We start from the raw sequence: 22,366 nt of genomic DNA on the forward strand, positions 1-22,366 counted from the left end.
ATACAGTGAGACAAAAACAAATATTTGTAAATGTTTGGTAAAATTAGAAACACAAATGTTTTAAAAATCTAATTGTATGCGATTACTTTTTTAATTAAATGTAATTTAAGCACTAAAATGCATAAATCATCTAAAATAGTATTTGTTGTGCCTTTTCATTGTTAATCTGTATTGTGCCTGAAAGTGTAAGCACAAAGCAAAAAATAAAGGACATGTAATTGGAGTAACTACTTCTTCAAGCTCAGGTGACATTGTCAATCATGCACTGCAATCACGGTAATTAGCTTAAAGGTAATTAAAACTGCTTATAAGCATTTTTGTGCTCAGTGGGTAAACCTGTAGGCAGAGCTCCATTTGTCTGCCACTCTATTGTGTAGCTAAAAGCCCGTGGGCATCACAGTAAAGGGCCTCACCTCTACAGCACCATATTCTACTTTGATGATCCCTCATCAGAAGTGGATATTAATTACAATTTTACAATGTAATGTTGATACTTGAGGTAACAAACTTGTTGGAAACTTAAACCTTAACCTGAACACGAGTTGTGAAATTGTAATACATAGTGTTTTGATTGCTGTGGAATATTTAGTGTACCCTTAAAGCTTAAATGTATTGTATTTTATTGTATTCAAATATACCGGCTGCTATGACAACTTAAATCCCCTTCGGGGATGAATAAAGTACTCTATCTAAACATTTTTGTATATATATTATATATACAATATATATATTGCCGCAGTCTCCCGGTCTTGTAGATTCACCCTCTACAACATCCGGAAGATCAGGAGATACCTGTCTGAGCACTCCACCCAGCTGCTAGTCCAAGCACTGGTCCTCTCCAAGTAGGACTACTGCAACTCGCTGCTCGCTGGTCTCCCAGCATGTGCAACCCGCCCTCTTCAGAGGATTCAGAACGCAGCAGTCCGCCTGGTCTACAATCTACCCAGACGCTCCCACGTTACCCCGCTCCTCATCTCTCTCCACTGGCTACCCATCAACGCCCGTATCAGATTCAAGACCCTGGTACCGACCTTCCGAGCAGTGAACGGGACTGCACCCGACTACCTCAAGTCTCTCCTGCAACCTTACACCCCCACCCGTCACCTACGGTCTTCTTCAGACAACCGCCTGGTGGTCCCACCGCTCAAGACTGCCCAGTCCCAACACAAGCTCTTCTCCTGCCTGGCCCCCCAATGGTGGAACCAGCTCCCCACCTCCATCAGGGACACTGAATGTCTCCCCACCTTCAAGAAAAGGCTCAAGACGCACTTGTTCCGGGAGTACAACGGCACTTAGGAATGCTTGGCTGGACCTGATGTTATTTTCCTCCAGTATCACAATGACTTATTGAGTGACTTGTTGCTCTTGTAGGTTAGTTACAACAAAGTTAAGTCTTGTACTCGCTGTGAAATATTTTACTGTTGATTGTTCTTCTACAGGTACAGTCCTGCACTTTTTGTGGTTCATGTTGTTTTAATTTGTAACTTGTATAACTGCATACTCTTATGGGTCTTCCCTTTTGGCACTTGTTTAGTTTTTTCACAATGGATGCTTCATGTTTTGGCTGCTTGCAATGTTTGGGACTACCCCGTTGTTATGATCAGTGACCTATGCTCTTTTGTAAAGCTCTCTCTTGGAAGTCGCTTTGGATAAAAGCGTCTGCTAAATGCATAAATGTATATATTTTAATCAGGCACTGAATTAAACATCTTGACATGTATCCTTCATCCAATGCTTTATTCACAACCAATATATACATACATACAGAAAATGAAAAGCTGCTCATGTTGATGATAAAATGATGATGCTGATGATGAAAGCTGTTATTCTTTTTTGAGACCTAACACAATCCAACTGTGGCCTTATCATTGTGATATCAGGACATATTTTTTCCTACAAGAACTTATACCAGAGAGTAGAGTAATTTAAAACCAACTAGGTCATTAAGCTTTATTGCTGCATTAGAAGTATTGAGTTGGATGACCCACATGAGAAATAAATATGGAAAATGCTTTCAGCATCCTGAAACATTCTGAAGCACCCTGAATAAAGCCATGTACCCAACTACATACCTTACCAGTCAGATTCAAATTCCACAAAAACCTTCAAAGAAAATGTGTCAGCACAATGTCTCCAATGCAATATCACTGTCCAAGCAACAAGGAAAAAAAGTTATAAAGCTTTCAGTACTCTCCATGCACAAATAAACATAAGCATAAGGGACTGCCTGTCTTCTGCCATTCAAAACAAGCCAAACACTGCATCCTACAAGGCTTCAGTAAAAAACAAAACAAAAATAAACATTTTGTGGTCATGTATCTTTAGTGCAGCTGAAAAAAGCACAATATATCAGTAAAAGATTCACATTTTCCAGTCTTGCTTCCTATGGAAAAGGTTTTTTGACAGGCACAACCATCAACAGAGCCATTGGGGTTTGAGTCGGAAAGAAAACTTCAGCCAGAAGAGCTTTATGGGATTAAAGTAAAGGCCTGATGTTTATGCAGACACTGACCCCCCCCCACACACACACAATGCTGCAAACAATTTGACGCATTGCCTTAACATGTCCTTCTTCAAACCAGCACATGTTCATGGATGCACACCCATCTTTGTCTTGCAGCTCTACCCCTGTAAGGCAAACCATGTGAAGGGGAGGTTAAAAGGCTGGGGCGGGGCTGGGGATGATTGACAGGCGAAAGGTCTACGTGACTAATGGGATGTGGAAGTCTGGGCTGTCAAAGAGCAGCGGTCTCCTAGGTGGCGAGGGATCCTTGTCAGCCTTGTGTAGCAGCTTGAACAGCCCTGTACCGATGTTCATTGGGATGCCCATGATGATGCATTCAGACACGCCTGAAGAGGACAGAGAGAACGTAGGATAGGGAAACATAATTTAGATACACGTACAAATGATATCCTGGATTGAGATCAACAGTTACAAGAGTCAAAACGAGGAGTTAACGCACCACAAACCGAGTCCTTTTGTCCGAAGTAGGCAGCGTCGAAAAGGTGATCAGCGGTTTTCTCAAACGATGCCAGCATAAGGACGCTCTCCTTCATCTTAGCCAGGCCAAATCGGGTAATTCCCAGGATCTCTCCCTGTAAACGGGAAAATTTGAGTGAAAGTTGTGTGAAACCCATTGCTGATTGGGTCTGGATAAATCTCCACCACCGCTGCTGCCACCACCAACCTTGTAGGACATGAGGTCAGCCAGGAGCATGACGTGACGCCTGTCTATACTCATCCCATGGTTCACCATAGTATACTGGATCTCGTTGATGATAGTGGACCTTGCCGCCTCAATCCCAAGTGTTTTCTCCACCTGAAAGCAAGAACACAGGTCCCGTTAGCACCCAAGCATTAATAAACAATCTGGGTATTAGGTGAAGGAATGTTTACCTCATAGGTGTTGTTTGAGGTGGTCCGGTTGCCGTTCACACCGTGGGTTGCCATGACGCTTCTCAGGTTGTCCCCCTCAACCAGGAGCTTGTATTTGTTTTTTCCACTCTGCTCATCGATGTGAATGACAGCTCTTGCCACCTCCGGTATTCCCTGCACTACCACCTGGTCACAGAAAACGAAAGGATTAGAAGTGTGGGAGCGGGAAAACTAGGGCAATGAAAATTGTGATTTATTTTTTTTGAACTAAACTCAAGATTTTAGAATTTCTTTCTGAGGCGAGGTATTGACAATGTGAGTGGATGTCTGAAAGGTATTTTTGAAATGGCAGATATGAAAGCCATCCGTAAATGCAGATGGCAGATATGTAAGCAATAAGTAAATATACTGAAAGAAATGAATGCTTACAATAAAACATAATGTACACTGAATTAGGCTAGATCTTGCTCTCAATTATGTATTTACTTTGAGGACGGTAGAACGGCCAACAGTTTTTCTTAAAGGTTGCTGCTAAAATGCTTAATTTCTAAGACTGTCTTCTGAGCAATCTGCTCACAGAACTCTGCATTACTCTTTTATCCACCCTGAAATGTCAATGTACTAAAAATCAGTCTAGTGGAATAAAATACGAACTAATGAACTGGACTACATCTGGCAGACGCTAAAAAGAAACCTGTCATAGAGAGCAGTGACTTTAGAAATGTTTCGGCTTGCATTCTCTCATTCCAGTCCCCAAGTGCATCTCCCTGAGAACCCACTCAATGTGAGAGCTCATTTTGAAATACACTGTTATTGGTCACGGAAAGAACAATTAAATCCCTGACTTTCTCAAAAACGACCCCATATCGCTACCAAAGTGATTAGCAATTAGCAGCTGGTTTCAAAACTGTATGTGCGATTGCTGCAAAACCAAACATGGAGAGTGTAAAAAAAAAAGGTAAAAAAACACACAAAAAGACGCTGCATTCTCCGACATTTCTCCATTTGCACTGTGTCATTGGAGAAATAGCCAGTCACCTTGGGAAGCTCCTCTTTGAGAGACTGCAGCACATAGTACATGGAGCTTTTGCTGTTTTCTCGTGGAGACACACAGACAACGGCCTCGCCGTGCACGGCAATGTCCCCGGGCTTAACGCGCAGCTTGGACATACATATAGAGTAACGCACGGTTTCAGCGTTCACCTGTAAAAACAAAAGTTATTTTTGCAGGACATTCAGCACTGTTAAATGATCCCCCAATAGAAGTTTCTGTTAATCCCATCAGTCTACAAACACTCTGATAAAGCACAAAATATTTGAACCCAAATAATATCAAACACAGAATTGGAATAAACAAACACACTCGTTTTAAAAGCATCTGATATCATGCTACTTTGAAGCGACAAAGTCAACTATGTGACCGTAAGGTCTAATCACAAACTTCTTATCAAAAGTGAATTATTTGGAAGGTGATAGTACAGGAAAGACAAATACTGTACCTCTAAGCGTAATAGTCGGATCCTTTCCAGGGACAGCTTTACCAGAATTAAACAATCGTCAGGTAGAAAGACCTCCTCTATGTACTCGGAAATCTGGAGGAGAAGGAACATGATTCACATTGGTCGTGAAATTGTGTTAACATTCCAGTTTAGCACATGATGTGAAAAAATAATTTATAGTATGAAAAAACTATTTGGGATGCAAAGCTGAAGTGAAAAATATCAATCTTATGTTCATTGTTTTCAATGTCACCTTGTTTAACTTTCAATCTCGGTTGGTTGGACATTTGAGAAATAATTTATCTTGAAGGGATTATCTTGAATAACTGTCTTCGTGGACGCAATTTACTGTCATGAAAGTGTCAGACACGTGGTATTTACCACTCATTACAGGTACACATACATTCAACACTATTTGAATGTAAACCTTAAAATGTCAGGGCAATAGAAAAAAAGAAGTGCAGGATTTTTTACTTGAGAGAAAACTTATAGGATCAACTGTGGCGAGGGCGGAAATACCTCTCCGAGAAGAGTCTTTTCAATCCTTCCTTTCACCAAGCGGCCAAAGTCAGCGTCATCCTCTACATCCAGATGGGCGCTGATTATAGGGGTACTGAAAGGGTAAAACAGAGGCGTCTCAAAATTGTTGTCACAGCTAACGTTGCAGCCCAAGAGCTTGTTTACCGTGCATTGAGAAGCTTCCAGGATGGTTCCAGGTGTATTGTTATTATAGACTAGACTAGATGAAATGTATTCCAGACAAAAGTAATTACGGGAGAGGAAGAAGTGGGAAAGTGTTTGAAATGGGGCAACACATTTGCAGACAATCTTTTCAGCTGTCTAATCAGAGAGAAACCAATCACGGCGAGCACGCCTACTGACCAGCCTCCATTTGAGCGAGTGAGGGAGGACAAGCAGAAGTTCGATAAAAGCAACTTTTAGTACCCAGACCTGAGATTAGCCAGACCTGAGATGACTCGGACCAGATATTACCCTGATTTGGGATGAACCTGACCTGAGATTACCATGACCTGAGATTACACTGACCTGAGATTACACTGATCTGAGATTACCCAGACAGGTTTTTCTGATTTATCCAAGACTTAAACGAATTCAATCAGTGCCCAAGACCCAAATAAAAGTGATTATGGGTTTGGTGGTGCTGCCACTTCATCATACCTGATGTTTTTTGAGGCGTTGATGATCTCCTTGATGCGAGGTACCCCCAGTGTGATGTTCATGGAGGCCACCCCAGCGAAATGGAAGGTTTTCAGAGTCATCTGGGTGCCAGGCTCCCCAATACTCTGGGCACACAATGCTCCCACAGCTGAGCCCGGCTCCATCTGGGCTCTGTCAGACACATGCAACAAGAGAAAACTATAATCCTGATAGCATGGTCAGAATCCCACTGGGTGAATTTCTCGGTTCTGGGCAGCTTTATCGACAAATAGGCTTTGTTACCTGGCAATCCTCCGCCACTAGCAGAAATCAAACTATAGAACTAGGGAATACTTTGAAGAATCTTTCATTTAATTCAACGTGTTACAGACCAAGTACCAAAGTATACATAATTACATCCTCTTTGTGACCACAGCTTTGTGAGTGTGTTTTGGTCACAGCTAATCGGCCACATGACCGGGTACCTCATGTATTTGTCTCTACATGTCTCCAGAAACTTCTCCAGCTGAGTAGGAGTGATGCGGTCCAGCTGGTACAGAACTTTGGGCTGGAAACCAGGAAGAGTAGTGATTTTAGACCGGGATAGACAGAAACGACACGGACAGCTGGTGGATTTAGACTGCTGAAGCTAATCTGATAGCCTACCTCTGTGGTGCCGTTGTCATTGATGCCATATTTGTCCCTGGTCTTCTTGATTCTCTCAGACATGCTCTTTATGAACTTTTTGATCTCCTGAAGAGAAGAAGGCGATACGTGAAGGGGGGGGGGTCCTAAGGCTGGATTAAATGCATATTGATATTTTCAAACCATGGCAGTAATGTTGTTGTAGAGCTTGAGTACAATTCCACGCAGTTGTTTGATGTAAGGACAGACCATTATTGCAAAAGACAACTCATTACAGTCATACTAGACGCATTCCTCAAACCCAGCAACATGTCCTGTTGACTTAAGTCACACAATGCAACGTGTACATAATTAGTGCATTCAACGTTTGTTGTGTGAGTAACAGGCACCTTGGAAAGCAATCTGAACAGGTTAAAAGACAATCTGGCATTATTGTTTCACACCATGTTCCATCATGCTTTGCAACGATACCTCCAAATACTTCTCAGAGCCGGTCTCGGTTAATGCCTAAGGGTGTTCAATAAAATTGTGGCGAGGGAAAGGAATGACATGATCAATACCTACAATTCAAGCTACTGGACTTAAATATCCGTTGGTTGTTTCTTCAATAAGGTCTGGGTGGTGGGGGGTTGGGGTTGAGTTTAGGTAATCCAGAAAGGATGCCAGGTAGAAAAGATACACCATTCACTTACACTAATCCTGAAGCCTGCCAAATAGAAACGTCAATTCTAACAGTATCCAAACACCTAATTACGGGGAAAATTAAAATGGGTGCATACAATGAGGATAGCATCTACCCTTGACACTGAGTGTTGTCAGAAGTCTACCATTACCAGAGAATAGCTTGATAATAAACCCCATCCATTACACATTGACTGACTAGTGAGTTCAGGTTCAGATGAGTTCCCCATCTGACTCATGTAAAGTACGTGTGGAAGTAACAAAGCATGCACACATTTTACAAATTACAGATTGGGAAAATTACAGTGATGAAGAGCCAATAGTCCAAGTCTATTCCCCCACATAATTATAAGAAATCAGCCTCTAATTAGAACTAGTCTCCCAACATTGGCCGATAATATTTTTGGACAGTTTTATTTTATTTACACCAGCCTACCTCAAGGAAACTGTCTCTGCAACACTTGAAGTCACTCCTCTTCATGATGGCCTCGGCGGTCAGGACCAGCTCGTTCTTGCTGAGGGCTGGCTCGTCGGGGCTCGAGTGAACGGCCTGGAGGGTGGGGGTGAGGGCACAAAGAACACGCCTGCAGATCAGTCTTTTACCCAAGGGGGCACTGCTGCACAGGGGCCTTCAAGGGGGCCCATCTACACAGTAGTCCCCTCTCTCCTGGCTCCTGGTAAAGCAGTCACCTCCCTAATCACTGATCTCTCAATCAACCGTAAAGAAGTAACAATCTAGTCTGAGTGAAGTCGCTTCTGTGGTACAGTATGGCAAACACAAATCGGAAACCAGATCACATTTAGAGGGAAGGCTGGCGCTTCACATTCAATTATTCAGGCTGGGTTTCAAAACAAATCTGCTAGGAAAGTAATTATAGAAAAGAACTACCTTTCTGTTACTAAATTCTATCTACCCATCCAATCAAGTCTAATATGTTCACACATTGGAGTAGAAACCACCCCAGTGTCAGACAGACAAAGATATGGACTTGAATTAATTGATGAAAGATGATTTCATATCCTTGGCTGAACTTGGGGAGTTGTTATAGCTGTAACTTGCTATGGTTTAAAAGGGAATGATAAATCAAATGTCATGGTTGCTTCTCACTCTCCAGGGAGGGCTACTAATATAATGACTGTGTACTTTACTTCAAAACATAAACAACCACACTAATTGTTGAGAGGGTTTAACTAACCTTGAGAGTGAAATTATGTAAAATTAAACGTGTTTTACTAAATAGATATAATCTACCTCAGTAATACAAGAATTTCCTTAAAAAAGATGCACCACAACCTTAAAAGTGGAGCAACAACCATCTGGTTCACAATAAATTCATTAATTCCACATGTTAGAATCAAACACTTCAGGGATAAACTCAGTCTGTAGGTGGGTGGGTAGGGTACTAACTCGGATATTGTCCAGAACCCTGTGGAACTCCAGGGGCTCGTCCTTGCCCTCCATGTCGGCCGGGTCCAGGCCGTCTCCTCCATAGATGAACTGAATGATGTCTCCGGTAGAGCTCCTCACTGTCAGGTCATACTGAGAACACAGGTCTTCCAGGGACTTCACCAGCCGCCTCTACACCAAAACACACTCTCCCAGCAAGGAGAACCATGAGTCATGTGGTGGTGGGGGGGATGGTAAGCAAGGTTTTGAGGGGGAAGGTCGTAAGGGGGGAAAAACACAGTGAAAAACAATGATACAGAGAGTTGAAAAAGATAGTGAAGAGAGTAGGTGGAGGAGAGAAAGGGGTGGAGAGAGAGAGAGACAGAGAGAGAGAGAGAGAGAGAGAGAGAGAGAGAGAGAGAGAGAGAGAGCGAGAGAAACTTTTAATGCGTCAGAGGCTTTACCTGCATGTACCCAGTTTCAGCTGTTTTAACTGCCGTGTCCACCAGGCCCTCTCGACCAGCCATGGTGTGGAAGAAAAACTCTGTGGGCGTCAGCCCTGAGTAGAAGCTGTCAGCAACAAAGCCTTTGGCGGCAGGGAGCTAAGTAAATCAGAGGTTACATGGACTGTTAAATTGTACTTTTGATGCCGTGGGTGTGTCAGACATTCATTGAAACCATATTATGTATCCTCGTTATACCCGGTGTGTGCCTAAACCTATATTCACAATTTGGGGGGAGAGGAGGTATATTAGCGCTGGAGCAAATTAGGAAACAAATTATACATAAATAAATGACCTGGAAAGGACTGTGATTCTTAGGGTTAAATATTTTTTTTATCTTAGATTTTTTAAAGTGTGCTTTTAAAGTGTACAGCCATAAAAACAAGTTCAATACATTTTAAATATACATTTAAATAAATCTGTAAAATTAGAAATATAATATGACTATCCACTGCATTAGTTAGGATTACAAAGTGTAATCTGTAATCAAGATTTTCTAAAGAGGAACTAATAGAAGTGGGAGCTAATACATAAATTAATATAGATAGGACCTTTGTGATGTTTACAGCAAACTAGATCCTACCAAATTAGATCATACCTTTCTACATGCAGTACTGTGCAAAAGTTTTAGGCACCCAATATGTTTTACATTAATATTATTTTAAATATTTGTGCTGCAGAATAAAAGTAGAGAAAAGTTGTGAAAACATTTGTTAAATCTTTTCATTGTATTGTCTTACAGCATTTTTGCTTAACTTTTTTAATGTGTGCCTGAGACTTTTGCACAGTCCTGTACATCTAGCTCAGGATGACTAGCTATAACATTGATCAAGTAAGGCGTAGTTTCTTGTCATTTAATGTAATTTAATGTAATTTATACGTAACAAGCATGAAGGGGGGGGGATGCCAACGGTGTACCTTACCTTGGAATGCTTTTTGAAGTGGGGCAGAGAGCGGTTCTCAAAGCCGTCTGGAACTCTGGATCCGCTGATGGCCTGCTGGCCGACACAAGCAATCATCTGGGATATGTTGATGAAGGAGCCTGATGATGGAGGAGGAAGAGTGAACGCAATCTACACAACGCATACAAGGCCTCGGGGGCCCCTGTCGTAATGGCAATTGCCATTCAGGGGCCAGAGGGATCCTTAAGTCCAGGTGCACCCACCTGGCTGGGCAACCATGACAGTTGTGTGAATGACAGCTTGCTGAAATATAGTGAATGGCAAGAGTGATCCAATCCTACCTTTGGAGCCGCACACGGCCATGATGAGAGGACTGTTGCTCTTGTCCAGTTCTCGAAGACAGGCGCTGCCTGCGTGGTCTCTGATGACTGACAGCTCTTTCAGGATCAGGGCCTGGGGACAGGTGTAGGCAGGCATTGCACGTACAGTTACATCAAACATACCCTTCCTTCCATCCCTCAAACTAGTGGAACTCTTGACTCGAGCACTTATATGAACAGTCTATACCTGGTAGGGCTGGGGGGGAAATCGATTCACATATGAATGGCAAATCAGTCTGCTAGCGATTCACAAATTGTAAAAATCTTTTTTAGATTTTTGTTTTTTTTACAATATTGTGAATCGATTTTTCATTGAATCGTGATCCCAAGAATCGATTCATGAGGTACCAAAAGATTCCTACCCCTAAGACCCGGAGTAGGGATCTGTCTGTTATGGTACAGCAGATAGCATTTAGGATGAATAATCAAACTCAAAATTGGTCAGGAGATAATGGAGCATCTGTGTGGGTCTGTGTGTATTTCCCAGCAAACCTCTAGGGTCTCCTCTGCTGTGCAGCCTGGCTGCTGCTGAAGCTTGCCGGTCTTCAGAGCCTCTATGTACTCGTCACACTTCTTGTAGCCGCCGTCCAGAAGATCCTGCTTGGCTTTCAGCAGGCCCTGGCCAGGGGTCACATCTCCAATACCGATGGAGAACCCTCGGTTGGCTGCATGGAGACACAATATACAATTAGAACAGAACATTAGAAAACATAGAATAGCGTTTAAAATTTCAAACCAACTATTCAAATACCGGTATGTCACATTCTGACATTTAATTCATTTGAAAGACGCTCCTTTGATAATTTTTTTTCACTTAAAAATGGATAAACTAGGTCCACAGCTAAATTGTAATGGACATTCAAATGCACAATGTTTGTCAGATCACTTTAGTCAGATCAGCTATATACATTCACAATGTAGGCAGTAAGGTTGAACAAGGTCTTTTTCTCACAATCTTAAATGCCTCACCTTTCCAGTAAACAGTGAAATACTGTCTATCTGACAATTTGGGGTGTAGATGAATCCATTAAAAGTTATGTTTAATAGTTAAAACTTTACTTGAGTTTTTGTTTTCATGTTTCAATGTAAAAGGATGGGAGGGAGGGACATACAGAGGTAGACTGGTGCAAGGCGCGCTAGGCGGGACATGGCGTTGGCGGCCTCCAGCTGACCCCAGTCCCGGAGCAGGATGTAGAAGATGTTCTTCTTGGAGCCAGAGCCTAGGGTGCCCTTGTCCAGGCTGCCACACAGCAGCTCACTGTTCTGGATCACCACAACTGAAAGAGGGATGAGCCACAGACAACAGAGAGACCAGGGGGGTCACTAACACACACAGTCTGGCGTCAAGGCCACTAATCTCCCACAGTCTATCAAATACTGAGGGCTCTGGCAAGATGGGAAGCTCCCCAGTATTACCCCCCCCCCCCCCCCCCTTCACACACACACACACACACACACACTTTTCTTCATGCTGATGCCAGAGTTGACAAAAATTCTATTTATTATTGTAACGATTATTCTTTTTGGTGCTGTACTTGAATTGTACTTCCAGTAAATGGAAAATAAAGACCAAGTACAAATAAAGATTTACAGTTACAAATTTGGGGTCACTTAGAAATGTCCTTGTTTTTGAAAGAAAAACCAAGGCCCAATATCAGCAACCATTGAACACTGGATTTATGTGTTTCAACACCCATTGACAATTCCCTGTTGTATGGCTATGCTTAGGGTGTGTTTTGCACCTCTCTTTCACCAACCGGAGGAGGGGATCCCTCACTGAATAGCCCCTCCCAAGGTTTCTTCAATTTTTTTTCTCCTCAAGTGAGTTTTTTTGGGAGTTTAGGTTGGTTGAGGGTCAGTTCTATGGGCGTATGTGAAGCCCTCTGTGACATGGCTTGTAAAAAGGCCTATACAAATCTACCGTAATTTTCGGACCATAAGGCGCACCGTTATATAAGCCACAGCAGCTAATTGAATGATGTGTACATATTTAAGCCGCACTGGACTATAAGCCGCACTGGACTATAAGCCGCAGGTGTTTTAATGTTTAATTACCATATGTAAGGGTTCGTGCACAGAGGGGATTGTCGGGAAAGAGATGGCTGCTTGAGGAAGCTCCCATTTATCAACCGTTAGCCGCAAAAATCCATAGATTAGCTGCACCATTATATGAGCCGCAGGATCAAAAAATGGGACAAAGGGCGCTGCTTATAGTCCGAAAATTACGGTATTTTGATTTGATTTGAACCAATAACACCCTGTGTTGCTAATCCATGGTCATAATTTTTTAAAAGGCTAACTGATCATTAGAAAACCCTTTTGCAATTATAATAGCACATCTGCAAAACTGCTGATTAAAGAAGCTAAATCAACTGGCCTTCTTTATATTAAGTATCTGGAATATCAGCAATTGTGGGTTGGATTACACTCAAAATGGCTCAAAACTAATAACTTTCTTCTGAAGCTCGTCAGTCTACTCTTGTTCTGGCAAATGAAGACTATTTCATGCAAGAAGTTGCCAAGAAACTGAAAAGTCATACAACTTTATTCCCTCTACAAAACAGCGCAAACTCGCTCTAACCAGAAAATAAGAGAGGGAGGCCCCGGTGAGCAAACTGAGCAAAAGGTAAAATACTTTAGAGAGTATAGTTTGAGAAACAGATGCCTGGCAGTTGAATTAAACACATTAATTGGCCAAGTTGGACTACTGCAACTTGCTGCTCGCCGGTCTCCCAGCCGGGTCTCTTAGCCGGTCTCCCAGCATTAACAACCCGCCCTCTTCAGAGGATTCAGAACACAGCGGCCGGCTTGGTCTACAATCTACCCAGACGCTCCCAAGTTACCCCGCTCCTCATCTCCCTTCACTGGCTACCCATCACGGCCCGCATCAGATTCAAGACCCTGGTTCTGACCTTCTGAGCAGTGAACAGGACTGCACCCGACTACATCAAGTCTCTCCTGCAGCCCTACACCCCCACCCGCCACCTACGGTCTTCTTCAGACAATTGCCTGGTGGTCCCACCGCTCAAGACCGCCCGGACCCAACACAAGCTCTTCTCCTGCCTGGCCCCCCAGTGGTGGAATAAACTCCCCACCTCCATCAGAGACATAGACTGTCTCTCCAACTTCACGAGAAGGCTCAAGACGCACTTGTTCCGGGAATACAACGGTACTTAGGAATGGTTTGCTGAACCCAATGCTAGTTTCCTCAAGGATCACAATGACTGTTGTATTTGCTGCAAAATATTCGATTTTAATTAATCTTATTTTATTTTTTTACTGTTGCTTGCTTTTCTACAAGTACAGTTGCACTTACCGATGTTGTTTAATTGTAACTTGCTAACTGCATGCTCTTATGGTTCTTCCCTTTAGCATTTATTTTTTGGTTGTTCACAATGTGTACTTCATGTTTTGGCTACCCGCAATGCTTTGGGGCTATCGTGCTGTTATTATCAGTGACCTATGCACTTTGTAGAGCTCTCTCTTGGAAGTCGCTTTGGATAAAAGCGTCTGTTAAATGAATAAATATAATGTAAAATGAAAGGATTATGATAGCCAAAAGAACCCAGACACTGGAGAGAGGATGATTGGAAAACATTGTTTCTAAGAGACAAAAGTAAATTTTGGGGTATTTAGATCACAATGAAGAACATTTGTGAAATGCAGTACAACTGAAAAGAGGCTAGAGGAGTGCTTGACGCCATCTGAAAGCAAGATGTAGACAATGTGATAGTCTGTGGGTGCTTTGGTGACGTACGATATTTGTACAAGAAGGAACCTCCTGACGGAGTAATCCTAGTTAAAAAGCATTATTTATAACACTGTCAATTACTTTATTTCCTATTCATTTATCTATATTTCCTATTCATATTGCTATATTTCCTAACCTAATGTTTTGAACAGTAGGAATATTTTCTTTGAAAGAATTCCTATGGTGATGTGGCTGAAAGTCTAGGTTGTGGAGGACTCACAGGAGTCATTGTAGCAGAGGTCCTCTCCCTTCCCACAGTATTGCTTGCCCTTGGTGCGCAGGTTGGCCTTAACCGGGCAGGCCTTACTGGGCTTCAGGATCAGACTGAAAATCTGCTTGCCGGTCCACAGAGCCATTGGCTGAAAATAGGAAAAGGACGATTTATATTAATTTTTATATAAAAGAGTCAGCCAACTAAACTGCCAGAAGGAAGTACTTTACAGTACCTTCATTATAGCAGGGTGAGGGAGAGCAATCTTGACTTTTTCATCTTTGCCAACGAGGATTGAAGCTACTATCTGACAGGCTTTTGATCTGTCGAAGAAGGTGTCCTTCAGTGTCAAGAGGTAGGCTCCTGGAGTGGGGAAACAACAATAAGATAAACTGTTACTTTGTAGTTCAGGTACTCCCCTTGAGGAGATCACTTATTACATTTGTGACATTTTATTAAATCAAAACAGTAAATACTAGGACAGTTTTAGAACACATAGAGTACTCCACTGCAATGCATTCAAACTTTTTCAGGGCCGCTGACATGGAAAATTGGCATACCCTACATAAACAGAAAATTGTTTAAATATGTAAATTTCGAGAAGATTGGGGGACATGACAGTGTGACCCCTGTCACCTGCTAGGTGTATGGTGGGCAGGGAACAGCTGGACTGAGTCACATGAAAAAACAATCAAAAACCTTTCTTTTCAGTGCGTTGCCCAGCCTGTCTGGACAATAAGCAATTTCTGCACCCGCCAATAGCCTCAATCATTTCACAAAAGGAACACTTGATGGACGCCACTGCACTGCTGTGAGTCACAATGCTCACCTGTCAGGAAATCTTGAATAGCTGCAATCAGAGGCTCTCCATTTCTCGGGGTCACAAGATTGGCTTTGGTCTGAAAGGAAGCAGAATGCTCTGCATGAAACTGGTGACTTGACGTACAGTTGTTTTCAGAACCGCATTTTCTTTCCCACTGGACTTAATAACAGAAATCCTGGAGAGTACCCCAACCAACACCTGCAGCTCAGACTTTGGAACGACTGTGTGACATTTGAAAAGGGACGAGATGTGTTTGTGTGTATGACACGTACCCCCATCAGAACCAGGGCCTCTGCTTTGGCCTCCTCCGTCTGGGGGAGGTGGAGGTTCATCTCATCTCCGTCAAAGTCAGCGTTGTATGGTGTGCACACACACTCATTAAACCGGAATGTTCTGTGAGGCTTTACACGGGCCTATTGGATCGAAAGGAGAACATTTAAATAAACACAGAACAAGAGTACCCCAGCAACAAGCTGTGCATGGCATGTGGTACATCAGTTCGAACAGGCTCTCACAATGTGTGCCATAATGCTGAGCTTGTGAAGGGAAGGCTGCCTGTTGAAGAGAACAATGTCTCCATCTATCATGTGTCTCTCCACCACGTCGCCAAATCTCAGTTCCTGGGCCATCTTTTCTCTGTTGCCATATTTAAGAAACCTGAGGGAAACACACACAAACACTGAGTTACCAAGCCGAAACAGGCTTCAGAGAGGTGTTTCATAACTGGAAGAGTGGTCACCTTTTCATCTGGGTGTGACGTTGCTGGATGAAGTTGGCCCCTGGGTGAATATCTGGACCGCTACGCACAAGCTTCCTCAACATTTCCAAATTGGCTTTATTTACCTTCAGCAAGTAAACAATTGGAATCTTTTAGTCAAGTGAATTGCTAAAAGAGATGGTGTTTTTTTACTCTTGGTCTGAGGATCACCTTCTCAGGGTAGGTCAGGATCTTGGCAACGTGAATGGGGACAGCCACCTCATCAATCCGTAGGTTAGGGTCTGGAGAGATGACCGTTCTTCCGGAGAAATCTACTCTCTTTCCGGACAGGTTTCCTCGGAATCGTCCTGAAAAATATGTCGGAGATGATGTCATTTCTATGTTCACAATTCAGCATCCAGTAGACACTCTTGCTCTAGTAGATGAACACCTCAGGTAGAGATTAGAAGATGGGTGAAAGGTAAGAATGTGGTGTAGTAGCAAGACCTTGTTTGCCCTTCAGTCTCTGTACAAAGCCTCTGGTCCACTTCTTGGGCGCCATATTGAGGGGAATACCCGACAGCTCACTGTTGATGTAGAGGGCACACTGCAGTTGCAGGAAGTCCCAGTCCTCCATGATCATCTGGGTCTTAGCGCCTGACATACGGTGCTGGATCACGCCAAGATAAAGTCAATTCACTCTGGCCATTGTAATACTTTGAAATATGACTCAAAATAACACCATGATATATGGAATGTCATTGTCATAGGACGTAGGCGCAAAGCAATAAGGAATTGTATTGTAACATTGTCATTAATCAATTACGTCACAAGCATGAGAATTTTGCAAACAACGCAAAAATCACCTTCTTGATGACGTCGTTGAGGAAGATGATCTCCGTGAGCTTCATGGTGAGGTCGTCCTCGTTGGTGCCCGACTTGAGGTCGCTGACTACGGAAGGGCGGATGCAGAGGGGCGGGACCAAGAGACGGGTCAAGATGAGGTCAGCGGGCTTTCCGGCCTCTGGGTTCATCAGCAGCAGGGGGATGTCTTCCGCGGGGATCCTCTTGAACAAGTTGAGGGCCACCAAAGGACTCAGGTTCTCCTAGTAGTTTGATGACACGGCAACAATGATGAGGTGAGTTAGAGAAAAAGCCCAAACACGCAAAAAATATTCCGAACAAATACAACAAATTACAAAATAAGGGCCAGACATTATTGATGCTCCAGCGTGATTATAAGATGACATGACCATGTGAAATCCAAACACTGCTTATGGAATTAATTATTCAAGTATTCCAGCTTTCTACAAAGATTCACCTGTGCTCTTATAAGTAAGGATTCCACTTCTTTGTTGTGTTCTATTGCAATATCAAAGGACTGGAGGAATTCAGACACGACGGGGTCCACCACTTTCTTGGTTGATTTATACTTCTCGTGTATGATCTTCAGTAAGCCACATTTCTTTACCGTTCCTAAAAAAAAACACAATTGTCAAGCTGTCAATTTGAAATTGCTTGGCTCTGGCTGAAATAAGTCTGCATGAGTGACAGGACACCTAGTGTTTTTTTTTTACCATTAAATGAAGAACAATTCAAACAGATTGTTCTTTTGCGGCATTTGTCAGATATCTTCTTCTTGAGTCCTCGTTTCTGGAGGTAAGCTAGGCCAGGCCTCTTCAGTTGATCCATGAAGGGGAGTTTTTCTGCTTCGGCCAGCATGATGTGAGAGCATGTCTTACAGATCATCTGTAGGTACAGATGGGAGAACAACGATATTTAGGAATGATTTGCTGGACCTGATGTTAGTTTCCTCCAGGAACACAATGACTCTTATTGAGGGACTTGTTGCTCTTGTTGGTTAGTTGTAACTGATTTAACTTCTTGTACTCGCTGTGAATTATATTATTGTTGCTTGCTTTTTCTACAGGTACACTCTTGCACTTTTTGAGGTTAATGTTGTTTAATTATAACTTGTTTAACTACATGCTCTTATTGTTCTTCCCATTGGCACTTATTTGCTTTTCACAATGTATGATTCATGTTTTGGCTACCCGTAATGTTTTGGGGCTATCTCGTTGTTATGATCAGTGACCTATGCACTTTTGTAAAGCTCTCTCTTGGAAGTTGCTTTGGATAAAAGCGTCTGCTAAATGAATACATGTAAATGTAATGTAAATGTAAGTAACAATCTCAATTAAATCAAAAGGGGAAAATATGAGCACAACACCCTGACAACGCACTCAAGATCCGATGCATTTGTGCATGTAATTGATTTCCAATTGGACCATGGTCACATCTTACAGCCATATGTGAAATTAAATAAGTTCGTACAACACAATTATTCCAAAGCCTCTAGCGGATACAGTCTTGGTTCATCTTACTTGCAAGATTCCAATGACAGCTTTAAAGTAGCCCACATGGAAACATGGGAGCTCCAGATCCAGGTAACCATAGTGCCCCAGACAGTCTGCCAAGTTCTTCCCGCACGTCTCACATGGTCTGTCCTTCTCACTGGTGCCCTTTAAAAAAATAGGACGCCAGAGGTTTTCATGGACCTGGGATATTGTGCATCATCCATACATGAGACCATATTAAGTGATCAATGTGCTCTCGTCAACTCCAGCAATTCGGAATGTTGAGTTCCCAAATCACTCCTCATTATAGATAAGTAATTTATATGTTTGTGGAAACAATACTAACAACCAATACTGTCACACTGTTATTGATACTAAATACAGTTGGATCATGCAATTGATTTCAAGTTTTCACTTTTCAAGCTGTGTTGTCCACCCGTGTGTTTTGAGAAAGAGGCAAAGAGGACATAGTTGTGAGGAGAGGGAATGTGGTTATATAATGGAAGCTAGGAGAAATTATGAGGAAAATATACAGTAAGGCTGACTATAGCGATTCAGCATTTTGTATTAATTATAGCAAGCTACCATGCGGTGATCCAACACTCCATAAGGCAGAGGAGTGTGCTTGGTGTCCTGGCTGTACAGATTCTTGCTAACTACTTGGATGTGGGCTTGCTGACGCATCTGTTCAGCAGACTTCATCCCAAAGCAGATGTGGCTTCTGTAGACAAAAATAACAGTATAGTTAGAACATGCAACAGTATGTCACATGTTTAACAGGACTATTTATTTGACAGAAAATAGAAATTCTATAAACAATTGTTGACTCCCAAAACTGCACTAAGAATTCCAGGCACACGTCTCAAGATCAATGAAGGTAGCTAGTGTGTTCTGTAGTTATGTCATGTGATCGTGAAATCTGTCACTGGCAAGGAGGTCTAGTTATATGTTTTCTTGCTAATCAAGCTCTTCTAATGAAAACAATACCGGAGCGCGACACATGCACAGTTCTGTAGTTAGCTAGCTAGCAATATAGCTACCAGGTGGCTCAGTAGCTACCCTGGGTGGCATACTTACATTTTCTTTGCCACATCGGTCTCCCTAAACTGCTCTTTCACCATTATGACTGCTGTTCCACACGATAAACGGAGTAAAATAGATCTAAGGCTTTCAAGTAAAAGTTTTATTACACATGACCACACTATCCCATGCAATCAAAACACTGTCACTTGGCGTTCCCATGAAGAAGAAATGTGTTGCTACAACTTGAACCATGAACTCATAGACAACGACGCTCGCAAAAAGTGTTCAAGGCAGTACACAAGAGCTGCATCACGCGATACTACCATCTAGCGGATTCAAGTCAATATTTTTGTGTCAAAAGCACAGCATTTGAAAAACGTGGACATTGCATACATTTAATAAATCAAATCAGTGATATTGGTTAGGAATACGAACAATATCTTTAGTCTTGTCCTGTACATTTGACATTTGACATGGTCAGTCAAATGTGTGCCATGATCCACTCAAATTGGTCTAATTGTCTCATGTCTTAATCCACTATGACTATGTCAATGACAGTTTGGCAAAATACAGTCAAGTATCACTCAAAATTATTTTTCACTTGGTTTTCATTTCCTGTTAGCCATCTAAAGTTTGCCACTAGATGACACTAGATACACTCATCTTGGACAATCCAGTGGACTCCAGTGGACATCATCTCATTCTACAGTATGTATGGTACAATACACACGCACACACACACGCATGCACACACACACAAACACACCTCCCAGTAGGTAAATTAAGAAATCACAGATCTGCCTATCACACAACTCTGTGAAACTCGTACTTATACAATATAGATGAGAAGAACGGGTATTTAAGAATGATAAAATTGCCCTAGACTACTGATGTTTGACATCCAATTAAGATATGAATATGCAATATGCTTTCTTCTTCATGCATTTCCCATAATCACAAAATGTATGATGAGATCCTTGTAGTTTAGCGGTGACTGGAGACCCTACTTGATCATGAGGAGTATGTTCCATAAATCACAGTGTTATAATTATGAAGATTTGAATCAAACATTTGCAAGTAAACAACAGCCCTTTTGATATTAGCAGGCAATTACTGGCACGCTTTCTAATTGTCTTTCTTTTCGTTGGCGATGATGACCCTTGTCCTTTCTATGCTGTGGAGTGAATCAGTATTTACTGATGATACAGTATCATTATGTTATGCAAAACATATTTGCAGATCAATGTGGTTGCCTCCTTTTTGTAATTAACATGGGTAATTAGTGGACTTAATTTTCAGATCCACACTGGGTTCATAATGGGGCTATGAAACATTGACCCATGACAATTGATTGATCCCTCTCTCTCTTAAAAGCATGCCCTGTTCTAATGATTAAGTAATTAGGAGACAGTCAGTATGAGCGTTTCCAGTGTAGTTGTTTCCAGTGTAGTTGTTGTGCTGTAGCAAGTGAGAATCTCTGTATTTAGATTGGATGACATTTTCCTCCGCCTCCTTCTCCTCCTTTTACTCCTTCTCCTCCTCCTTTCCTCACTCTCCTCTGTCACTGCAATGGTGTCAGCTTCTTGCTCACAGGCTCAGTCTCTCCCGTGTCCGTGTGTGTGTGCGTGACTGCACTCCTCAGTAATCAGACACACAGACTCGCCTTTGGTGGCTTGAGACTGATTCAATATTCCACTGGGTAATTTATGCAGAACTAATTCTCCACAGAAATGGAAGGGCTTGGAGGAAGGTAGAGTGAAGGAAGGGGAGTAAAAATAATGTGTATGTGTTATATCTGTGGTGAAATAATTATCCACAGTGTCAACGGTAGCAACATTCTGTGAAGCCGCTGTCAATAAAATATTGAAGAACACAATCTATTTTCATTCAATCTCCATATACCAAACGGTGGTGGGTTTTGGGACGTGGCAGGACTAATGACGCTTTTCTACTGCATGGAAGGGACTGTGCAGACATAGGCTGGGTCTGGGGCAGATACTGGGGAGTTGGGGCTGTGGCTGGGACTGGGACTGAAACTGGAGAGCTGGGGCTGGGGCTGGAGCAACGTGTGCTGCAAGCAGACTGGAAGCAAATCATCGCCTGTAGTCATTTCACTTGTCAAAACAGCAGGAGCCTGTGTCTCCTTGTTTGGGGATTTAGTGTGTTGAATTACTGGAGATGAGAAAGAGAGGATGAGATGAAAAACAAAATGAGGGGAGCATACCCAGAGGGACATTTGGTCTTTGAGGTTGTTGTTCTTACAACAGTCATGGGAGTCAATATTATGTATCTTCATGCAATTACGAAATTAGTTATTTTCAATCAACATTGAATACAACATACTTGTGTATAGCCTCTTCATCAGTACTTGCTTGTGTAACATTATCCTAACAGAGGAGGTTATCCTCTCGTACATCTGATTGGCTTGTCTTTAGTGTCATTTTAGTGTCACCTAAACACCGATCAATTAATGGTCAGGTCATGATAAATCTTTTGTGTTGGAAAGACAGATACTGTAGCAATGTTACAATGGGCATTTGTTGTTGTAGTAAAACCATGTATCTTCACTTCAGGGCCATTTCAGCCTGGTAGCAAAACACATGCATGTATGCATATGTAAGCACTGTCGGTGTATGTGAAACAATGGTCTGTCCTACACTCTGGAGAGCCATGTGCAAGTGAATAATTTATTTTTAAAGAATTGTAATGCCAGTTTCTCTCCCACCAAGGCTTTTTCCTGTCTTCCCTCTATTTTGCGTCTTTTGTCATTGTACAGTCAGGTTCACATCTACTGGAAAACTAAGGAAGCATTTGCATAGAAACGCCCTGGAAGGCGGTGAAAAGGGAACAATTAAGATGCAAGGCGGCAGCCCATACAACTCCCCCCCCCCCCCCCCCCTCCGGGTGCTTCTCTGCCATGTGAGAGTGCAGCTGATTGAAATGGAGGAGTGCGGCCCTGTTCCTGTGCCTCTC

General features: G+C 42.4%; 1 protein-coding gene across 2 annotated transcripts; it reads right to left on the reverse strand.

Moving 5' to 3' along the window:
• Positions 1-1,720: 1,720 nt before the first annotated feature.
• Positions 1,721-19,642, reverse strand: polr3a (polymerase (RNA) III (DNA directed) polypeptide A). 2 transcript variants are annotated; one of them, XM_047032380.1, is made up of 32 exons: positions 19,448-19,642; positions 18,956-19,091; positions 18,398-18,535; positions 17,591-17,762; positions 17,335-17,489; positions 16,880-17,119; positions 16,521-16,683; positions 16,245-16,381; positions 16,056-16,159; positions 15,832-15,973; positions 15,589-15,729; positions 15,323-15,392; positions 14,729-14,856; positions 14,503-14,641; positions 11,644-11,808; positions 11,024-11,196; positions 10,493-10,604; positions 10,173-10,291; positions 9,211-9,348; positions 8,768-8,938; positions 7,796-7,909; positions 7,150-7,185; positions 6,700-6,786; positions 6,519-6,601; positions 6,055-6,225; positions 5,395-5,488; positions 4,876-4,968; positions 4,415-4,579; positions 3,398-3,562; positions 3,189-3,320; positions 2,964-3,096; positions 1,721-2,850 (listed from the first exon to the last, which is right to left on the reverse strand). In XM_047032380.1, exons 1-32 carry the CDS (start codon positions 19,489-19,491, stop codon positions 2,702-2,704), a joined length of 4,209 nt encoding a protein of 1,402 aa, XP_046888336.1. In that variant the 5' UTR covers positions 19,492-19,642; the 3' UTR covers positions 1,721-2,701. The 2 variants fall into 2 exon arrangements, with proteins under 2 accessions (XP_046888336.1, XP_046888337.1); XM_047032381.1 differs by lacking the exon at positions 7,150-7,185.
• Positions 19,643-22,366: the final 2,724 nt, after the last annotated feature.

The sequence above is a fragment of the Hypomesus transpacificus genome, chromosome 13, assembly GCF_021917145.1.
Source record: "Hypomesus transpacificus isolate Combined female chromosome 13, fHypTra1, whole genome shotgun sequence".
NCBI classification, from domain to species: domain Eukaryota; kingdom Metazoa; phylum Chordata; class Actinopteri; order Osmeriformes; family Osmeridae; genus Hypomesus; species Hypomesus transpacificus.